The 17654-nt window shown below is 53.2% G+C and overlaps 2 protein-coding genes and 1 pseudogene across 3 annotated transcripts; all 3 read left to right on the forward strand.

The window, feature by feature from the left end:
• Positions 1 to 57: 57 nt before the first annotated feature.
• Positions 58 to 2203, forward strand: LOC132511271 (transmembrane protein 102-like; annotated as a pseudogene).
• Positions 2204 to 4000: 1797 nt separating this feature from the next.
• LOC132511270 (fibroblast growth factor 11-like) lies at positions 4001 to 4546 on the forward strand. Its single transcript, XM_060134319.1, has one exon. The coding sequence runs from the start codon at positions 4225 to 4227 to the stop codon at positions 4525 to 4527; it is 303 nt and encodes a 100-aa protein (XP_059990302.1). The 5' UTR covers positions 4001 to 4224; the 3' UTR covers positions 4528 to 4546.
• Positions 4547 to 5078: 532 nt separating this feature from the next.
• LOC132511268 (fibroblast growth factor 11-like) lies at positions 5079 to 11258 on the forward strand. Of its 2 annotated transcripts, XM_060134318.1 has the most exons (5): positions 5108 to 5187; positions 6021 to 6186; positions 6391 to 6494; positions 7117 to 7315; positions 11149 to 11258. In XM_060134318.1, the coding sequence occupies exons 2-5, from the start codon at positions 6060 to 6062 to the stop codon at positions 11151 to 11153; spliced, it is 435 nt and encodes a 144-aa protein (XP_059990301.1). In that variant the 5' UTR covers positions 5108 to 5187; positions 6021 to 6059; the 3' UTR covers positions 11154 to 11258. The 2 variants fall into 2 exon arrangements, 1 of the variants encoding a protein (XP_059990301.1); XR_009537572.1 differs by lacking the exons at positions 6021 to 6186; positions 6391 to 6494; positions 11149 to 11258 and adding an exon at positions 8216 to 8238 and having other exon boundaries at positions 5079 to 5187; positions 7201 to 7315.
• Positions 11259 to 17654: the final 6396 nt, after the last annotated feature.

Below are 17654 nucleotides of genomic sequence, written 5' to 3' on the forward strand. Positions count from 1 at the left end.
TAATTTAAGGGCGTGGCCTTAGAGGCAGCAGGAAGAAGTTACCTGCTGAATCTTCCTATCCATTCTCTTCCCAGCCTTTGTAGCCAACCCTAAGAGGGAAGCTGCAAACCACTAGCCTCTTCTGAAAAAGAGGTAAGGGGACGTAGACAAGGGGCAGCGAAGGAGGCTATTGCATTCCTTAGGAGGGGCCAAACAGCTACTTTCTACCTGCTGAGTCAGGTGAACCGTTCCATGGGGGCGGGGACCAGCATATGAGAAAAGGGCAAGGACGGAGGAGGTATTTATTTGTTCTCTTTCAAGACTAAATTTAGGGCCCTTCGTCTGCAGACCCATTGGCGGACCGTGTCTTGGGAACCCTCTTGGCCTCTGGAAGAGCCAAGAACGGGGGCCAATTTTCCGCAGCAAAAGGTACGGCCCGTCTGGGCTTCCTCCCGTTTGTGTATTTCCTAGCCCCCAAACGACAGAGCCATATGGCTTCCGCGGTCTGGGGGAGTGCTCCCTGGTGGGGCCCACCGCCCCCAGCCCCAGCCCGGCCGCTCACGGACATCGACTTCTGCTCTGGGGCGCAGCTGAAAGAACTAACCCAGCTGATCCAGGAGCTGGGTGTGCAGGCGAGCTGGAGTGAAGGTCCCAAGCCAGGACCAGATCTCTTCCAGGCCAAGGACTTTGTTTTCTCTTTGCTTGCTAAGTAACCCTCCCAGCCTTCGGGAACTTGCAGCTCTCAGCTCCGCCTCACCCCGCCCCGGCTCTGGATCACGACTTTACGATCCCTTCTCTTTCCTTAGATCTCGTTCACCGCCGGGACCCTCGCTTTCCTCCTCAGGCAGAGCTCCTGCTGCTTCGTTGCGGGATTCGCGAGGGCTCCCTGGATCTGGGGCCTGCGCCTCTAGGTCCCTACGCTCGGGGACCTCACTACGACGCCGGCTTCACACTCCTGGTGCCCGTGCTTTCGCTAGATGGCACTGGGCAGGAGCTGCAACCGGACGTGGGATCGTGTTACACATGGCTCTTCCTCCCAGAGCAGGTACGCGGAACCTCGGTCCGGGAGGCATGGCAGGATTGCCTAGGACCCCCAGTCCCAGGAGGACGTGATTCGATCCACCCAGCCCAAAGCAAAGAAACTCCCAAGGATCCGCAAATCTCCGTGGACCAGCTACACGTCACTGAGCCTGAGACACACGAGTCTTTGGAAAACTCACCTAGTAATGTTTCAGTGCCAGAGTTGCCTCAACAAGACGTAACCGACGTTGGCTTTCCCTCACCACCGAAAAAAAACGGATGGTGACGTCACCAAAGCAACCGACGTTAGCCCAGTGCCACAGCCGTTGGAGGCTCCGGAGGCATGGCCCACATTGTGCCCCGCCCAGGTGGCTGCCTGGTTCTCTGCTTCGCTGGCTGCGGTCGTTGAGTCCCCGTTTCCGGTTCCGGGTGCCCCGCGCTTGGTCCACGCAGCCCGCCACGCGGGGCTCACCACCATCCTCCTGGCTACGACCGGGCCCCCGCGCCGCCTCCTGCTTTTCGACTTGATCCCCGTGGTGTCTGTGGCCGGCTGGCCCCAGGGGCCTCGGAGCCACTCGTGGGCCGGCCCGCTGGCCTCGGAGTCGTCTTCCTTCTACCTGGTGCCCGGCGGCGGCGGCGGCACAGAGCGGCCGGAAGCCTCCGGCTGGCAGCTCTGCTTCGCCCGCCAAGAGCTGGCGCTCAAGACGCGCATATCCGTTCCCCTGCTGCAAGCGCACGCGGCGGCTCAGGCGCTGCTGCGCCCTCTGGTGGCCAGGACGAGGGTCGCGGCGCGCTACCTCCTGCGGACGTTGCTCTACTGGGCGTGTGAGCGGCTGTCCGCGCCCTCTCTGGCGCGAGCCGAGAATGCGGGCGCCTGCTGCCTCGGGCTGCTGGATGAGCTGGGCCGGGTGCTCGAGGCCGGGACGCTGCCCCACTATTTTCTGAGTGGCCAAAAGCTCCGTGCGGGGGACGGCGCAGCTTCGCTGCTCGGGGCGTTGGCCCTGCTTCGCAGGGACCCTGCCCGCGCCCTGCGCGCCGCTGTGGAAGAGGCCAAGGCTGCACGCAAGGGGGGGCGTCTTAGCCGGCGTGGGAGGCGGGGCCCTTTAAAGGCGCTGTTCCTACTAACCTGGAATGTGCTTCTGTTGGCCAGCGGGATGTGGAGGGGACTGCTCTCCCCTCACCTGGGAGACAGGCTGAGTCCTTTGGGCCTGAAGAGCCCGTTCTAGAAGGCCTCCTCGCCGGTTCCTCCACTTCCTCCCACCCTCCTCCCGCCCCATCCCTGGCACAGGTCGTTCTGTGCCTCTCCACTTTCCAAATCTGTGGCCAGCACCCCTCCCACTCCGGTGCAGCCTCTGGCATCCATCTCCCGCCTGTTCTTATGGTCTTTTCTCTTAGGAGTCAATAGGGATGGGGGTAATATATTTGCTGAAAGAACGTGTAAAGGAGAAAGGTATGGAGACCAGGGACTGACCAATTTGTCTCACACAAAAGCAGAGACATTAAGGAGGCCGATTTCACCCCAGGCTAGACCTCACCACCACCGCTATCTCTTCAGTTATTCCCGCCACCTTCCTCATCCAGTTCTGTCCTCCATCCCGGGCAGTAGTGTCCCTTTCTCCATTCTCGGGGCATCTGCCATTCCATCTATCTAAACCCAACCTCTCCCCCCATCCAGAGTTCCATTCAGTGAAGTCGCCTCCTTGTCCCTCCTCCTCTGAACCCGGAGACATGCGAGACATGCGGTCTTGCCTCGACTCCGCCTGTCTCTAAGACCGTCGCCACTCCCTGCCTCCAAGGAACCCCGGGGTTCCGCCCGCCCAGCTTCACCTCCCCGTCTTTCCCGGGGTCTCCGCCTCCTGCCCCGCCCCCGGACCGGCTCTCGGGGGAGGGGAAGCCGCTGTCGCTGCCGCCGCCTCAGCTTCCCACAGCCGCTACCGCTGCCGCCGCTGCCGCCGCTCCGCTTGGTCCAGCCGCCAGGCCCAGTGCTCACTTCGCCAGACCAGGGCTCTCTGCGGAGACACTCTCACTCCTTCCTGGGGTCCGGGACGTCTAGCTGGGCGTCGGGGGAAGCTCCGCTTGTGGGGTACAGGGAGGGAGAAGCCTGGAACCGGAGCCAGCGCCAGCCGTCCCCGGATCGACAAGAGAGGACAGGTTGAGGGGCGTCGGGGAAGGAAGAGGGGGCGCTATAGGCAGTCCCGGGGAGGACAAGGAAGCCCTGTCGCAGAAAGCTCTGATGCGCTCTGACTTATAGCGGGTCTGTTCACATTTGGGGACCCGTGACAACGTAGGTGCACTCCTCTCTCGGGGGGCTGGTTGGATTGGAGGGCGTGGGATCTAAACAGCACCAGCTGTCCCCGAGGAAATTAGGGGCTGCCAGAAAAAAAGAAAAAAGCCAAAAACCTATGCTCCTTATTCCAAGGTGACACAGGGCCCTCCAGACAACCACCTGGTGTAACCACTAGGAAGGGCGGATTTGGAGGTGACTTCAAAAGGAGTGGATGGTAACAAGGTGAGGAAAGGGGCTCAGCAGCTGGAACGCTGTGCCACTAGAAATGGGGGTGACTTGGTAAAAAGCGGTATCGTCCAGAGACAGGGTCTGGGAACCTCTTCTTGCTGATTGGCGACAGTCTGGATATTTCAAGGCATACTTTTTAGGGGATTTCAGTGAAAAAAAGTGGGGGATTCTTCAATTAGAGGGTGGCAAAAGAAAAGACACCAAGGTTGGGTTCTCCCTAGACACTGGCAGCACCCCAGCAGGGGTGGGGTGAGCTAATATCCCCAAAGCTAAGGACCCACACCCTTAAAATTACAAGAGTGGCTTTGGCAGGAGTGCAGGGCCCGGAAATAGGGTGGAAAGGTGCCTGGGGATATTGGAACCACATCGTGGAAAATTTGAGGGTCTTGGCTTTGGGATAGTGTTAGTGGGGGACAGGGACACTGGAGATCAGAGAAGGGGGAGTTTTCTGCGGGGGGCAAAGGTCGAGGGTGGGGTCAACTGAGAGGTACATAGGCTGCTGGGTCTGGCGAAGCTAGCACGAGGCCCAAGGGTGGGAGCTGGTGCCTGGGGTGGGGGTCGTCTAGGGCTTATCCTCAGGTCCCGTGGGTGAGGCGGCGAGTCGGACCGGAGAGTCAAGAGCATGTCCTGGTGAGCTAGCGGGCTTCTCCGGGGTGGCCCAGCGCGCTCCGGGAGCCTGCCGGTTTGGGGGTGTCTCCTCCCGGGGTGCCATGGCGGCACTGGCCAGCAGCCTGATCCGGCAGAAGCGGGAGGTCCACGGGCCCGGGGGCAGCCGGCCCGTGTCGGTGCAGCGGCGCGTGTGTCCCCGCGGCACCAAGTCCCTTTGCCAGAAGCAGCTCCTCATCCTGCTGTCCAAGGTGCGACTGTGCGGGGGGGGCGGCCCGCGCGACCGGACCGCTGCCCGGGTGAGTGACTGGGGCGGGGTCTCCGGGCCGGCGGTCTCTCTGCCTGGGAAGGTGAGGCCAGGGACTCGGAAGAGCGGGGCCCGACTGACAGGGACTGCCCGAAAGTGAAAGGGGGTGGGCCTGGACCACAAACCCTCGGCCGGACGATGCCTCAGTTTCCCTTGTCTCGCGCCCATAACCCCGAGTCTCCTCGCTTTCGAGGGCAGGGGGAAGGCTTGAGGGGATAAGCCTGGTGCCCCGAAGCCTGGAAGCTCCCGCTCGCCCCCCGCAACACAGGAGTCCCCATCCCCACCATCCTCTGACTACGTGCCCTCTCTCTCAATGAGAGATTCTTTCAATGCCGAGCGGAGGGGCATGGGGGTTCCAGACGCCTGGGTCACCCCGAGGTTTTCTGCGGCTCCGGAAGCCCCGCCCCCGCCCCGGTTCCCCCGCTCCTCCGAGCCTTCGATCCGTTCCTCCTCGCCGAGCTTGCCTGGCTCGGTACCAATCTCCCCAGCTCTCCCCCGGGTGTCCTTGCAGCTACCTCGCGAGTCCGCCCCTCTGTGCGCCCTCCTCCCGTGACCTGCACTTCAAGAAGGGAGCTGGGCACTCCCCCACGACCGCCTACGCGGCTCAGAAATCGGGCCCCACGGGCTCAGGAGACCCTCTGCCGCGAGGAACTCAGACACACTACACGGCTGGATACCCGCACGGAGACTGGCGGCCGTACCACCTACGAGGGGGTACGGGGAACTCGGCCGCAAGCGCCAGGCAAAGAGAGTTGTGAAGGTTAGCCTGTGGTCCCCGTCCCGGTGCGACAGGCGGGAAGTCCCTCTGGCCTCGCTCCCGTCCGCTCGCAGCTCCCTTAGGGGGAGACCCTCCCACCCCGCCGCTGGCGTCCTCCTCCCCCCGCCGCCGGCCCTCCGCAGTGGTAGGTCAGCAGCCCACCCTTTGTGTGGGACCCAGCCCCACGTGAGTCAGCCTGCCTCACCAGCTCCCTGGCCCCCTCCCCCATTTCCTTGGTTTGGTACCGAATATCCCCCAGCCCAGGCGGGTTACCTGGCTGAAGGGGAGAGGCTGAGCCTCAGGGACGGCTGGGACCCCCGCGAGCCAGCAGACAGACAGACAGACAGACAGATGGGTCAGTGTCAGACAGTCCGGCGCTGGGCCAAGGCGAGGCCCGCGCGAAGCGAGCGGCAGCTGCAGCAGCAGGTGCTGAGTCAGCGTCAGGTCCAGTCCCACCCCCACCCCTGAGGGGGCGCCCCTACCCTGGGGTCACCTTAATGCCCCCCACATTCGCAAACACACTGCCCCTTCAGCAGCTCTGCCTGTCTCCCTCTGTCCTCTGCGTTTCCATATATCTCTCCCCTTCCTCTTCCTTCTTCTCCCCTCCCCCCATTCTGGTTGAGCTGTAGAGTAGGAATTAAGCCTTTAAATAAATTTCAATCAATTCAACTGAAAGCTGGTTAGAGGAGGCAGAAGGGACCCACACCCCAGCTTCCTCTGGAGTCAAAGAGAGGTGGGAGAGAGCTTGCTTAGAGGGTCAGGGAGCTGGGGCCCTGGGACCCTCTTCCTTCCCTCCATCCTCCTTTCTTTCTCTCCTCTGATCCCGCCAAGTGTAGCAATGTTTCTGGGAACAGAGATGTCATGTTCCAAGATGAATGTCTCTCTCTCCAGAGCCTCAGCTCAAAGGCATCGTCACCAAACTGTTCTGCCGCCAGCGTTTCTACCTCCAGGCGAATCCCGATGGGAGCATCCAGGGCACCCCAGAGGACACCAGCTCTTTCAGTGAGAGGGGAATCCAGCTGCTGGGTGGGAAGGGGGAGCGCAGGCATAGGAGATGACAGTCCTATTGTGGCTTCAGGTTCTGTTGTTTTCAGTCTGGCTCTTTGACCCCGCAAAGGAAGAAGTAGAACAAGGACCATAATTGAGGGGGGGCTCAGATGGGGATTGGAAACTTGGGGTACCGATACCCCTTCTCTCCACCCCCAGCCCACTTCAACCTGATCCCTGTGGGGCTCTGTGTAGTCACCATCCAGAGTGCCAAGCTGGGTCACTACGTGGCCATGAACGCTGAGGGGCTGCTCTACAGCTCGGTGAGACAAGGGGGCAGAGTGGCCTGGAGTCAGGGGACTCCCCTAGCTACAGCCTTCCCAGCTACAGATATTTTGCAACTCAGGGATTCCTCTTCCTCCAGCTCTTGCCGACACCCTGTCCTCACTGCCCGCTCCCAAGCACCTCCTGTAGCCTCCCTCCAATCCCTTCTCCTCCAATAGCCTCCTAAATACCCCCAGGCTCTTTGAATGTCCAACTCTTTCAACCTTTTAGGACCCCTGTGTCTTCTCCAACCTCCTCTAGACCTCATTATTACTCACTTCCCCAGAGTCATTCAGGATGCTGGGGAAGGATTCAGGAACTCCTCCAAGCAGAAATTCCCTCCAGGTGCCCTGGATGGTGAGAGGTTGGGAGTAGAGCAGAGAGAAGTTATCTTCTTATCCCAGGCCCCCAGAAGTCTAGTTCCCGGCCCTCGGGGGGCCACCAGACTCTTCCTCATGCTCCCTTTCTCCCAGTTCCTGCGTGGACTCAGAAGTTGGCTCTGCCAGTCTCAAACATATGGATTATATCCTGCCTTGTTCTTCCCAGGGCTCCCTTCTGTTCAGTGATGTGTCTTTTTGTGTTTCTGTCTGTGTGTGCCTTTCTGGGTCTTTGTCTCCTCAGCCACATTTCACAGCTGAGTGTCGCTTTAAGGAGTGCGTCTTTGAGAATTACTATGTCCTGTACACCTCTGCTCTCTATCACCAGCGTCGTTCTAGCCGGGCCTGGTACTTGGGCCTGGACAAGGAGGGCCAAGTCATGAAGGGAAATCGAGTCAAGAAGACCAAGGCAGCCGCCCACTTTGTGCCCAAGCTCCTGGAGGGTGAGTATGGACCCCCAGGGAAGAGGTGGACCACATGGGACGGTATTGACCTTGACATGGACATTTAGTGACACACAGCTAAGGGGCTGTAAGTGTTTTAAGAGGACACATGCTATGACAGGTCAAGCCAGGAAGGCTTTGGCCTTTGGAGGTTTGGGAAGCTCTCCTTCTGTGGGTTCCCAGAGCAGCAGTGTAGGGGAAGGGAGCCCTTCCGAATGATCACATGTGACAGTTTTTCCAAATGGTTAACTATTACATTACATAGCTTGCTGGTTTTCCAGCCCCCTATAGTAGTTATTTCCCTGCCTGCCACTCAGCCCCAAAGCCAAAACCACACATTTTATTCTTTGGGTAGCACAGCACCCCACTGCTAGGTACTAGTTTCCATATTGGTCAGCTTTCGCTACCATAACAACCCCCCCACCTCATCCCCCAAATCGGTGGCTTCTAACAAGAAACATTCCTTTTTGCTCTCAAGTCTGCAGGTCAGTTGCATCTCTGCTTCAACCTGTGGGTCAGCTCCTTGCCCCACGTCTTCCCACTCCTGGGCTCAGGCTAAAGGAACAGCTTTGTTTAGGATATGTCATTCTCCTGGCAGAGGATCCAGGAAAAAGAAACTTGCAATGCTTTTAAAGCTTCTGCTAAGCTATGACACATGTCCTATCTGCTCACATTCTGTTGGCTCAAGGAGGTTACATGGCCAAGCACAAAGCCAATGATGTAGGACAATATATTCTGAATCATTTTAAACAAGAATAGAGTCTCTCACAGATATCAAGGAGCTCTTGATACATTCTTATATAATCCTTTGTTAGGATGTGGATTGCCATATAGTCTACGATTTGTAGCTTATTTTCTTTTTTCTTTCTTTCTTTCTTTATTTGGCTGCGCCGGTCTTAGTTGCAGCATGCAGGATCTAGTTCCCTGACCAGGGATCGAACCCAGGCCCCCTGCACTGGGAGCGTGGAGTCTTAACCACTGAACCACCAGGGAAGTACCTGTAGCTTATTTTCAAGTTGTCTTTTTAAGAAAGAAAACTCTTAATTGTAATACAGAAAATGTATCATTCTTTTCTTTTAGAGTCAACATTTTTGTATCTTGTTTAAGAAATCTTTCCCTTCTCCAAAGTTCAAAAGATATTTCTATTAAAGTTTTCTATTAAAATTTTCAGGGGCGTATTTTTTTTAAGAAGATGTTGGGGGTAGGAGTTTATTAATTAATTTATTTATTTTAGCTGTGTTGGGTCTTTGTTTCTGTGTGAGGGCTTTCTCTAGTTGTGGCAAGCGGGGGCCATCTTCACCGCGGTGCGCGGGCCTCTCACTGTCGCGGCCTCTCTTGTTGCGGAGCACAGGCTCCAGACGCGCAGGCTCAGTGGTTGTGGCTCACGGGCCTACTTGCTCCGCGGCACGTGGGATCCTCCCAGACCAGGGCTCGAACCCGTGTCCCCTGCATTAGCAGGCTGACTCTCAACCACTGTGCCACCAGGGAAGCCCCAGGGGCGTATTTTTAACATTTAACCGTCTGCAGTTGATTTTTGCATATGGTGTAACGTAAGGATCCAATTTAATCTTTTCTTCCATATGGACTGCCGTTTTTCCAGGCCTAATTTTTGAATTGATGTGACATACAAGCCATATCACGTACCATAGCATCCTACATACGTGGTTCTGTTTATGGACTTTCTTTTTATTGGTCACCTACTTTATCACTGCATTGACCGTAATGAGCCATGGTATCTGGTTAAGAAAGGCTCCCCTCTCTTTATTTTGTTGTTTTTTTTTGTGTTTCATCCAGGAGTGTCCTGGCTGTTTTCACCCTCTTACTCTTTTATGGCAAGTTTGGAGCCATTTCATCAAGTCCCAGGAAAATCTCTGTTGGGTACCAGTCTGTGCTCTTTACACGGCCAGCTCATTGAACCCTCACCACTGCCTGATGAAGGTCAGTGCTATTTTCCTCATACTACAGCTGAGCTGCACAGAGATGGACTGCTGGCACACAGCTGCAAAGCAGCAGCTCCTCTGCGTGCCCCCAGCACCCAGCTCCCCCAGGCGGCACAGTGGATACACTGATAAGCCTGAGACCACAAAGCCTGGGTCATCTGCGGAGTCACTAGCAGTGCATGCTGTCACTTTGCTGAGGCTCCCTGGTGACAGCAGAAACCATGCAGGTTTCTAAGTTGACCATCTAAGTCAGTTCATTCTCACTGACTGAAAAACAAAACAAAAAACAAACAGGAAACTGACCCCTGGAGATAGTTCATATTGAAAAAGAAGGCAGGCTGGCAGTGGGTCTCCATAATAGAGGGGAAGATGTGTGTGTGTGGATGTGTGTGTGCGTGCGTGTGTGTTGGTATTCACATCAGAGCAAATGACTAGTATCTGGATTGTCTCATCAATTCCATATTTCAGTTCTTGAAAGAGCAGGAGGTAATCTTATTACCAAGAAGATTAAATGACTTTCCAAGTCACTCAAGTTCTCTATCCTCTTAGTTCATGGGAGTAATATTTAAGGCACTTCATTTGCAGGGTTATTTTGAGCAAAATCTATGTAGAGCAAGTGGCCCTCCATACTGGGTCAACAGCTTCAACATCACTTGGCAGCTTGTTAGAATGCAAATTCCTGGGCCCCACTCCAGTCCTACTGAGTCTTATCACAGGGTGTGAGGCCCAGTAACCTCTGTATCAACAAGAAACCCCCTCCAGGTGATTCTGGCGCTCCTGAAGGTTGAGGACCTCTGGTGTAGGGCATCCACCACAGCACCCAAAGCGGTCAATTTTCAGTGAATGCTAACAAGTTTGGTCAAAGGTCACAGAGCTAGTTCATGGAAAGCCTAGACCTTACTTGGTCTCTGGCCCTACTGAATAACTTTTTTCACCAACTGGAGTCTTATCTCCAAGGATCAGGAGCTGCAAGTTCAGGTATTGGTATTAAATAGATCACCTGAAAATATTCAAGTTTAGGGCTTTGAAGAATAACAGAGGTGAGCCTTAGGCCTGTGAAGCACCATGGACAATTCTTAGCTTGTCATTTAAGACTCTTGTAGGTTGAGGCTGGGAGGCTGACCAAGTCCAATGTACACATGGCATTCTTAGAGATAGATGCACGTGTCTGTGTATACAGCCCCTCGAACATAGGAGTTGCTAAGGGTCCATTATCCGCGAGTGGGTTAAATCTTTACTGCAGTTGTCAGGCTGGCTTACATTGGGTTTTTTTTTTTTTTTTTTTTTTGCGGTACGCGGGCCTCTCACTGTTGTGGCCTCTCCCGTTGTGGAGCACAGGCTCCGGACGCGCAGGCTCAGCGGCCATGGCTCACGGGCCCAGCCGCTCCGCAGCATGTGGGATCTTCCCGGACCGGGGCACGAACCCGTGTCCCCTGCATCGGCAGGAGGACTCTCAACCACTGCGCCACCAGGGAAGCCCTTACATTGGGTTTTTTATATTACAGATAGCTTTGGGAACAGAAATCTTTATTATAACAACATTAAAGTAAACAAACAAAAAACCAAATCAATAATAGTCATATCTCTCAAAGAGCTGTTCGTTTCTCACTTTCCATTGTTTAGCTCTTTGTAGACAAATCTTCATCTCATCCCATCCACAGTGAACTCCCAGTTTTGTGCTCTTCTTTTTCACTGACTTTATCATAAATATTTTCTGTGATGTTCCCTAGTCTTCATAATTGTCATTGTGATGTGGCTGGAAAAGACTGCCTCAAACTGAGATGACGGGATTGAATTGTAGGTATTTATCTGGCTACCACTATTTCCTAAGTAACTGTGTTGTGGCTACTTTTCTATAAGTCAAATTTTCTTCTTGTTGATGTTCTTCTTTAGATTAACTTCCTAGAAGTGGAATTACAACAAAAGAGAGTATAAACACATCTGACTACTGGAGCGATAAGAAAGATGTTTCCAAAAAAAACGACCATTTCTTTGTTAGTGGCAATGTATTAAGACACTTGTTTTATAAAAAGTAATCCTCAGCATTTGGTGTCATTATTCAACTCCCCTCCAATTTTTTTTTTTGCCAGTTTAGTGAGCATGTTAAGTTTACCCTGTTATCGTTGCAATTCTCCTTTTTGTAAATCCTATATCCCTTCTTCCAAAGACATCTGGTCAAACGGGCTTCAGAGAGAACTCATTTCAATTAGGGTGTACGTGTATGTGTGTGCATGCTGTGTAGCTATGGTTCTTTGTATCTGGATACATATAAGAGTCCGAGTATCTGACCATCCCTGTGTGTGCATCCGCTTCCATGTTTATGCCTCAAAGAACAGACGTGTTGTGGAGTGTATATGTCTGGGGTTCTGCTGCGGACACCTTGTTTCTGAGCATGTATTTCTTAGAGTATGCTCATGTGTATGTGTGAATAAACTGTAGCGTGGAATTGTGGAGGAGATGCAAGTAATGAAATCAAACACAGACCACTTGTGGCTTAACACAGTTCTCTCATCTGTACCTTCCTGCATAGCTCTGCTAACAGAGGGAACCAATTAATGAATTCCAAATAACAGTGAAATGTTTAGAAGAGTTGGGATGACTTGGAAAAAAGTGGACAGATCCTACAAGCCTCTAGTTTTCATGCAGAAAATAAATAAAGCTTCAGTGGGCTGGGACTTTGAAAACCATTTATCAAATGAGTGATACTGGGCAGTGATACATACCACCACCACCAACCCCCGCCCATGCCTCCGTGCTCTGTTCTCTGAGTCTAAAATGAAGATCGGAGCAAAGGATGCTTGCGAAAGTTAAATAAGATGATGCTATAGAAGGTGCTCAGAAGACGTGGTCCCCTGTAGGAAAAGGAGTGGAGGGGACCCAAGTCCCAGGCCTAGGGCCCCAGTCTCTTCTCAGACTCTGAAATAGACAATGACGATTCCTAATTGTAAGTGTTGCCAAAGGTCTTCCCAAAATACCTTAACCAGAGCTAAAAATCTTACACGTCATTGCTAAATACATGTAGTTTGGAGGTAGACCACACTCTTCAAACCATGGGATTTATGATGAAAAGATAGTCAAAGGTCCTCATGGGGTAGAGGGAGCTGGAAATCACTGACACAAATCTGTAGATTTCAAACTTCTAAAAAAAACCAATAGAACCACCCACCCCCCCAACCCTGTCAACACACACACACACTTTTATCCAAACAACTTTTACAGGGAACCCCAAGCTATGAAACAGATGGGGGCAGGGGCAGAGGCAGAGGATATGTGGGCCTGCCTACTCCTCTCTGGAATCTGACGAGGGGCTCCTGGGGCACGTCCATACACCCTGGAGCCCCCCAGGTGAAAACCATGCATCTAGATAACCCCAGAGTCCCGGCCAGCACTGCCACTCTCTAAGGCTAAACCGCAGTTTCCAAGCAGTAACAGACCGGCTAATGTTTTCTGAGAGCTTCCTATACTCCAGGTTCTGTGCTTAGCTCCTGACACATGCTATCTTATTTTGGCCTCACATGTTCTCCAGGAGGAAGACCCTAGTAGTAAGTACTCTTAGGATCCCCATTCTCAGCTGAAAAAGATAAGGCCCAATGCAAGGATACTGGGCATTATAAGAAAAGTGTCCAAGTTCATTCAGCTTGAACATCATGGAGCCAAGAAGCAAACCTAGATAGTCTGGGTCTCAAATCTGTGTTCTTAACCCAGCCTGTAAAGCCTCCCAGTTTTGAGGGTTAAGCAGCATCTTTGCAAGTTAAAGTTCCCAATTCCCCATCAATTGACATTGTAACACCATTTTTAGTTTTGGGTTTTTTTTTGTTTGCTTGTTTTGTTTTCTTTTGCTTTGTTTTTAAGAAGAGGTATGGGAGTGACCCTCAATTCACCTCAATCTCTTATCTAAAACCCTCTGTGATCAGGCCAAAAGAGTAGAGCTCAGAGTTACTGTCTAACTTGAGGATCAAGCCATTGACTTTGACAGCAACCATGGCTGCTGGGAAGATTGTTCCTGCAAGTATTTTTTGATGACAGGACAAGGTGGGAACGGAAACAGAGAGTAGCATCCGATACCTCTCAGGGCTTTAAAACCCGCCTTATTGGACTCCCCTGGTGGCACAGTGGTTAAGAATCTGCCTGCCAATATAGGGGACACGGGTTCAAGCCCTGGTCCGGGAAGATCCCACATGCCACGGAGCAACTAAGCCCGTGCACCACAACTACTGAGCCTACGCTCTAGAGCCCGCGAGCCCAAACTGCTGAGCCCACGTGCTGCAACTACTGAAGCCCATGCGCCTAGAGCCCATGCTCTGCAACGAGAGAAGCCACCGCAATAAGAAGCCCACGCAACTCAACGATGTGTAGCCCCCGCTCGCATGCAGCAATGAAGACCCAACGCAGCCCAAAATCAATCAATCAAAAAAAAAAAAAAAAGCCCCACCTTATTTACCAGGCACTACACTCCAGTGACGTAGACAGGATTATCCCCATTTCATGATGGCAAAACTGAAGCTCAGAGAAAATCTGCTGGAGATCCCCTAGGTCAGAAGCGTCAGAGCCTGGATTTGAACCCAGCACTCTCTGACCTTCCATCACTCTACACGAGACCTTGGGGAGAGTGGGTCCTTGCCCTTCTTCAGAGCCTTCCTCAAAGCCTTCCTTCTTTGCCTGCTTCCACCATAGCCCTTGTCACCAGCCATGCCAATACTTGTTGCCACTTCTGCCTCTTTTACTACCCAGAGAGCCTTGGTGGTAGAGTGTGAGTACACACAGGGCCCTCTGTGAAGGTCTGCTAGGGAGTGAACAGCCCAGTCCAAGTAACCCAGACCTCCAAGGAGATGAGAACCACTCCTCCACGAAGGAAGGATCTTAGATTACAGGAAAGCACCACTGGACTGCCCAGCACCACTGGACTCCAAGCACTGAGAACCCCTCCGGCCCCTGGAAATTCACACTTCCTCCCTCCCACACATGGTGGCCTTCTTTGGTCTCTGGGAAATCCCAGGGCAACTTTTGACTTCTAAGTGGGTGCCCAGGAGCCACATTTTCCCCCAAAGTTGAATGTGTGATTGGGTATTCAAATTCTCCCAGCAAGAAGGACGCTTGTCTGTCTTTCCCTCTGCTTCAGGACCAAATATCGCACAGGACAGTGTGTTTAAGAACCTGGGATCTGGAGTCCGCCAGACATGGGTTTGAGTCATGGCTCTGCCTAGCTCTGCGATTTGGGGTAAATTAGCCTCCTTAATCTCCCTGAGCCTCCAAGAGGAAACAGTTAGTAACTAACCGTGACCACACAGTGATGTTTTGAGACTCAAATAAGATAATGCACAGAAAATGCTTAGCACAGGGCCTGGTTCAGAGCAGGTGCTCAAAAGGAGTGGAGCCTTGAAATTGAGCCCTGCCCTCTCTCAGAGGCTCTGAGCGGCTGGTAAACGAGGAGCCGGTGGTCAGAGTGGAGCAGGGAGAAGCTCACCTGTCGGGGGGGGGGATGGGGACAGGAAGGGAAGCCCAATGCTGAGTCAGTGGGAGCTGCGGAGGGCACAGTGACTCAGACAGATGTTCCCACTCAAAGAACCTGCCCCAATATTAACCACAGGAAGCAGATAGGAGTTCAGGCAGTAGGGCCTTTCCATGGTAGAAACCCACGGGCAGTGTGCTAGGGAGGTGGAAAGGGGACACCAGGGTGGGCAGGGAGGGGAGAAGATTAAACTTCAGGCTGTAAAACAGAGAGGGAGACACAGGGCACAGTCTCTCCCACAGCCCCTCGGAGCGAGGTCCAGGAAGATGAAAAGGGCAAGCTGCCTGGGACCAGGAAGAAGCCGGCTCCAACTTCAGTAGAACACCCTCTTTCCTGTAATCTAAGATCCTTCCTTCGTGGGCTGAGACCGGAGAACCTTAGCTGAAGCCTAGAAAGAGAAGAAAGGAACTCGGGTTGACTGAGCCTCTACCCTGCGCCCAGGGCCAGAACTTTATAATGAGCTTTATCTCTAGATGCCTCTCTTGTGTCCACACAACCCAACACTGCAGGGCAGCACCCCTGTTGCATATCTAGGGGCCCAGGTGAGAGAGACGGCACCAGCTAGACGTGGCAAAGCGGGGCTTCAAACCCAGACCTATATGGCTCTCTCAAACCTGTGCTTTTCCTTTCAGAAAGGCAGCACCATTCTTCAGCACTGAAGCTGTCGGTCCTGGGTTCAAGTTGACACTTCTGTCAACCACTAGATATGTTAACTCAGATCAGTCACTCATCTCTCTGGGCCTCAGTTTCCCTGGCTATAAACCAAAGAGAGTAGTGGTACCCACTGCGTAGGATGTGGTGAGGATTGAAGGAGTTCAAGCCAAGCCTGGTACAGAGTCAGTGCTCCATTTATGTCGACTGTGGAGTTTGTGTTCTTCTCCAATAAAGCCACTCCCCAGGAGAGTGGAAGAAAGCACAGCTGCCCCCACCCCATGTAGGCTGCAAAGGAGAGAGCCCTGGGCTTGGGGGCTAAGGACATGATTTCAGAGCCCAGCCCTACACGTTACCTGGGGTGTTACCTTGGACAAGTCACTGGACGTCTCTGAACTTCAGTGTCCTCACCTCTAGAATGAGGATAGTGAGGCTACCAACTGTGCAGGGTAATGGTGTCACGCTGGGTAGGTGACAGTCCCTAACACGGTCCAGAGGAGAGCAGAGACCAGGAGGCAGGGACTGGAATTGCCCTGTGGTGGAGACTGATGACCTGTGGGCAGTAAGAAAGAGAGGGGAAGGGACGTGGAGGAAGGTTCAGATGCCCAAAAATATCCAAACCCTACTGCCAAACCAAGGTGGGCATTTCCCAGCCACAGAGAGAGATTATGATATTCACAGAGCAAAGATGGATGGGAACATTACAGGACTGGGGTCTTTACCCTTTTCTGTCATCTTCTGCTGACGGTGGCCACCAAGAAACTTATTGTCCACAGAGACCTTCCCGCTGTGCAACCCAGGGGAAGTTGCTCACCCACTCTGTTCCTTCGTTTTTTGGTGTCTGCGCTAGGAGAATGATGTTCACAAAGCTCATAATTGGGAGGGATGAGAATGAGGAGGAATAAACTACTGGAAAGGAAAGAGGTAGAAGACTTCAGCAAAGAACCCCTCCACCCCCGCCAGGGCATTCAGTGGTATCTCCCTTCCTTCGCTCCCTGGCTGGGAGATGGGGGCCTGAGGACGTCACAGGAAGGTGTGGCAGAGGAGGACCAAGCCACAGAGACCAAAATTAGCAACAGGTTGGGGCAGGGAAACCCTGTGTGGGTGCAGCTCTGAGGGAGGCAAAGCTCCAGCAGGGGAAGGTGGGTGTGGACTGCTGTTCCCTCCCAGCTTCCACAGGGTGAAAGTGGAACCAGCATGGGCTGGGGTTGGGGGGCGGGCCGGGGGAGTAGGGCATGAAAGATCCGGGATCATATTCCAGTTGTGTCTGTGTGAGATCGTCTATTTGACAAAGGTGTACTGAATACACTTTATACCCAAGGCACTATTCTAGAAGCTAGACAAGGGTATGACAGGAAGAAGCCCAAGGGCCTGACCTCAGAGAACTTCAAGGAGAAGAGAGATGCAAGGCAAAACCTGACCATGGTCCAAGGGCGAGACCAGTGAAATGCCATGAGGAGTTCAGAGGACAGAGCTGGGAAGGGAGAGAGATCCAGGTCAACCATCCGAGACAGAGCTATGAGCATCACAGTTGGAAAGGACCTTAGAGGTTTTCTGATTCAAACGTCTCATTTTCCAGATTAGGAAACTGAGACCCAGGGAAAGGGAATTCTTTGCATGAAGTCATGAAACGTACTGGCATCAGCAGAGCCATCTGAGGACCTAGGTATCCTGACTCCTCAGGCCCATCCCCAGCACTATCATGGTTCCATTTACACCCCTGACCAAGGCTGACAGGTGATCTAGCAAACGGAGCTCAGGTAGCCCAGGACAAATCCATTGTCAGAACCGTAAGAACTCAACATACTCAACCATGGCCTTTAGTTTCAGGTAAGATTCAATTCAGCTGCACAAAGAAACCCAAAACATTCCGAGCTTTTGCACCCTAGTTTTTAATCTCTCAGGTGGAAATCTGGAGGCCTGAGGTCCAGGCTATAAGAGAGCTCTGATCCACAAGGTTGCCAGGGACACAGGCTCACTCCAGCACCCTCTTTCCATCCCTAATTTGCGGCCTTGGTCCTACAGCCTCGAGTGAGGGCACCTGCACTCCCGGCAGCAGGGCAGGATGAAGAAGAGGGGGCAGACCTTGTCTTTTAACAAGGGTTCCTGGAGGCTGTCACATGACACATCACTTTACAGCCTCCAGTGGGAGGCTGGAAAATAATTTTTATTCTGGGTGGCCATAAGCCCAGCTAAAAGTTCTGTGACAATGGAAAAAGGGGAAAATGGATACTTGCCT

This window comes from Lagenorhynchus albirostris, chromosome 20 (genome assembly GCF_949774975.1).
Source record: "Lagenorhynchus albirostris chromosome 20, mLagAlb1.1, whole genome shotgun sequence".
In the NCBI taxonomy this organism is placed as follows: Eukaryota; Metazoa; Chordata; class Mammalia; order Artiodactyla; family Delphinidae; genus Lagenorhynchus; species Lagenorhynchus albirostris.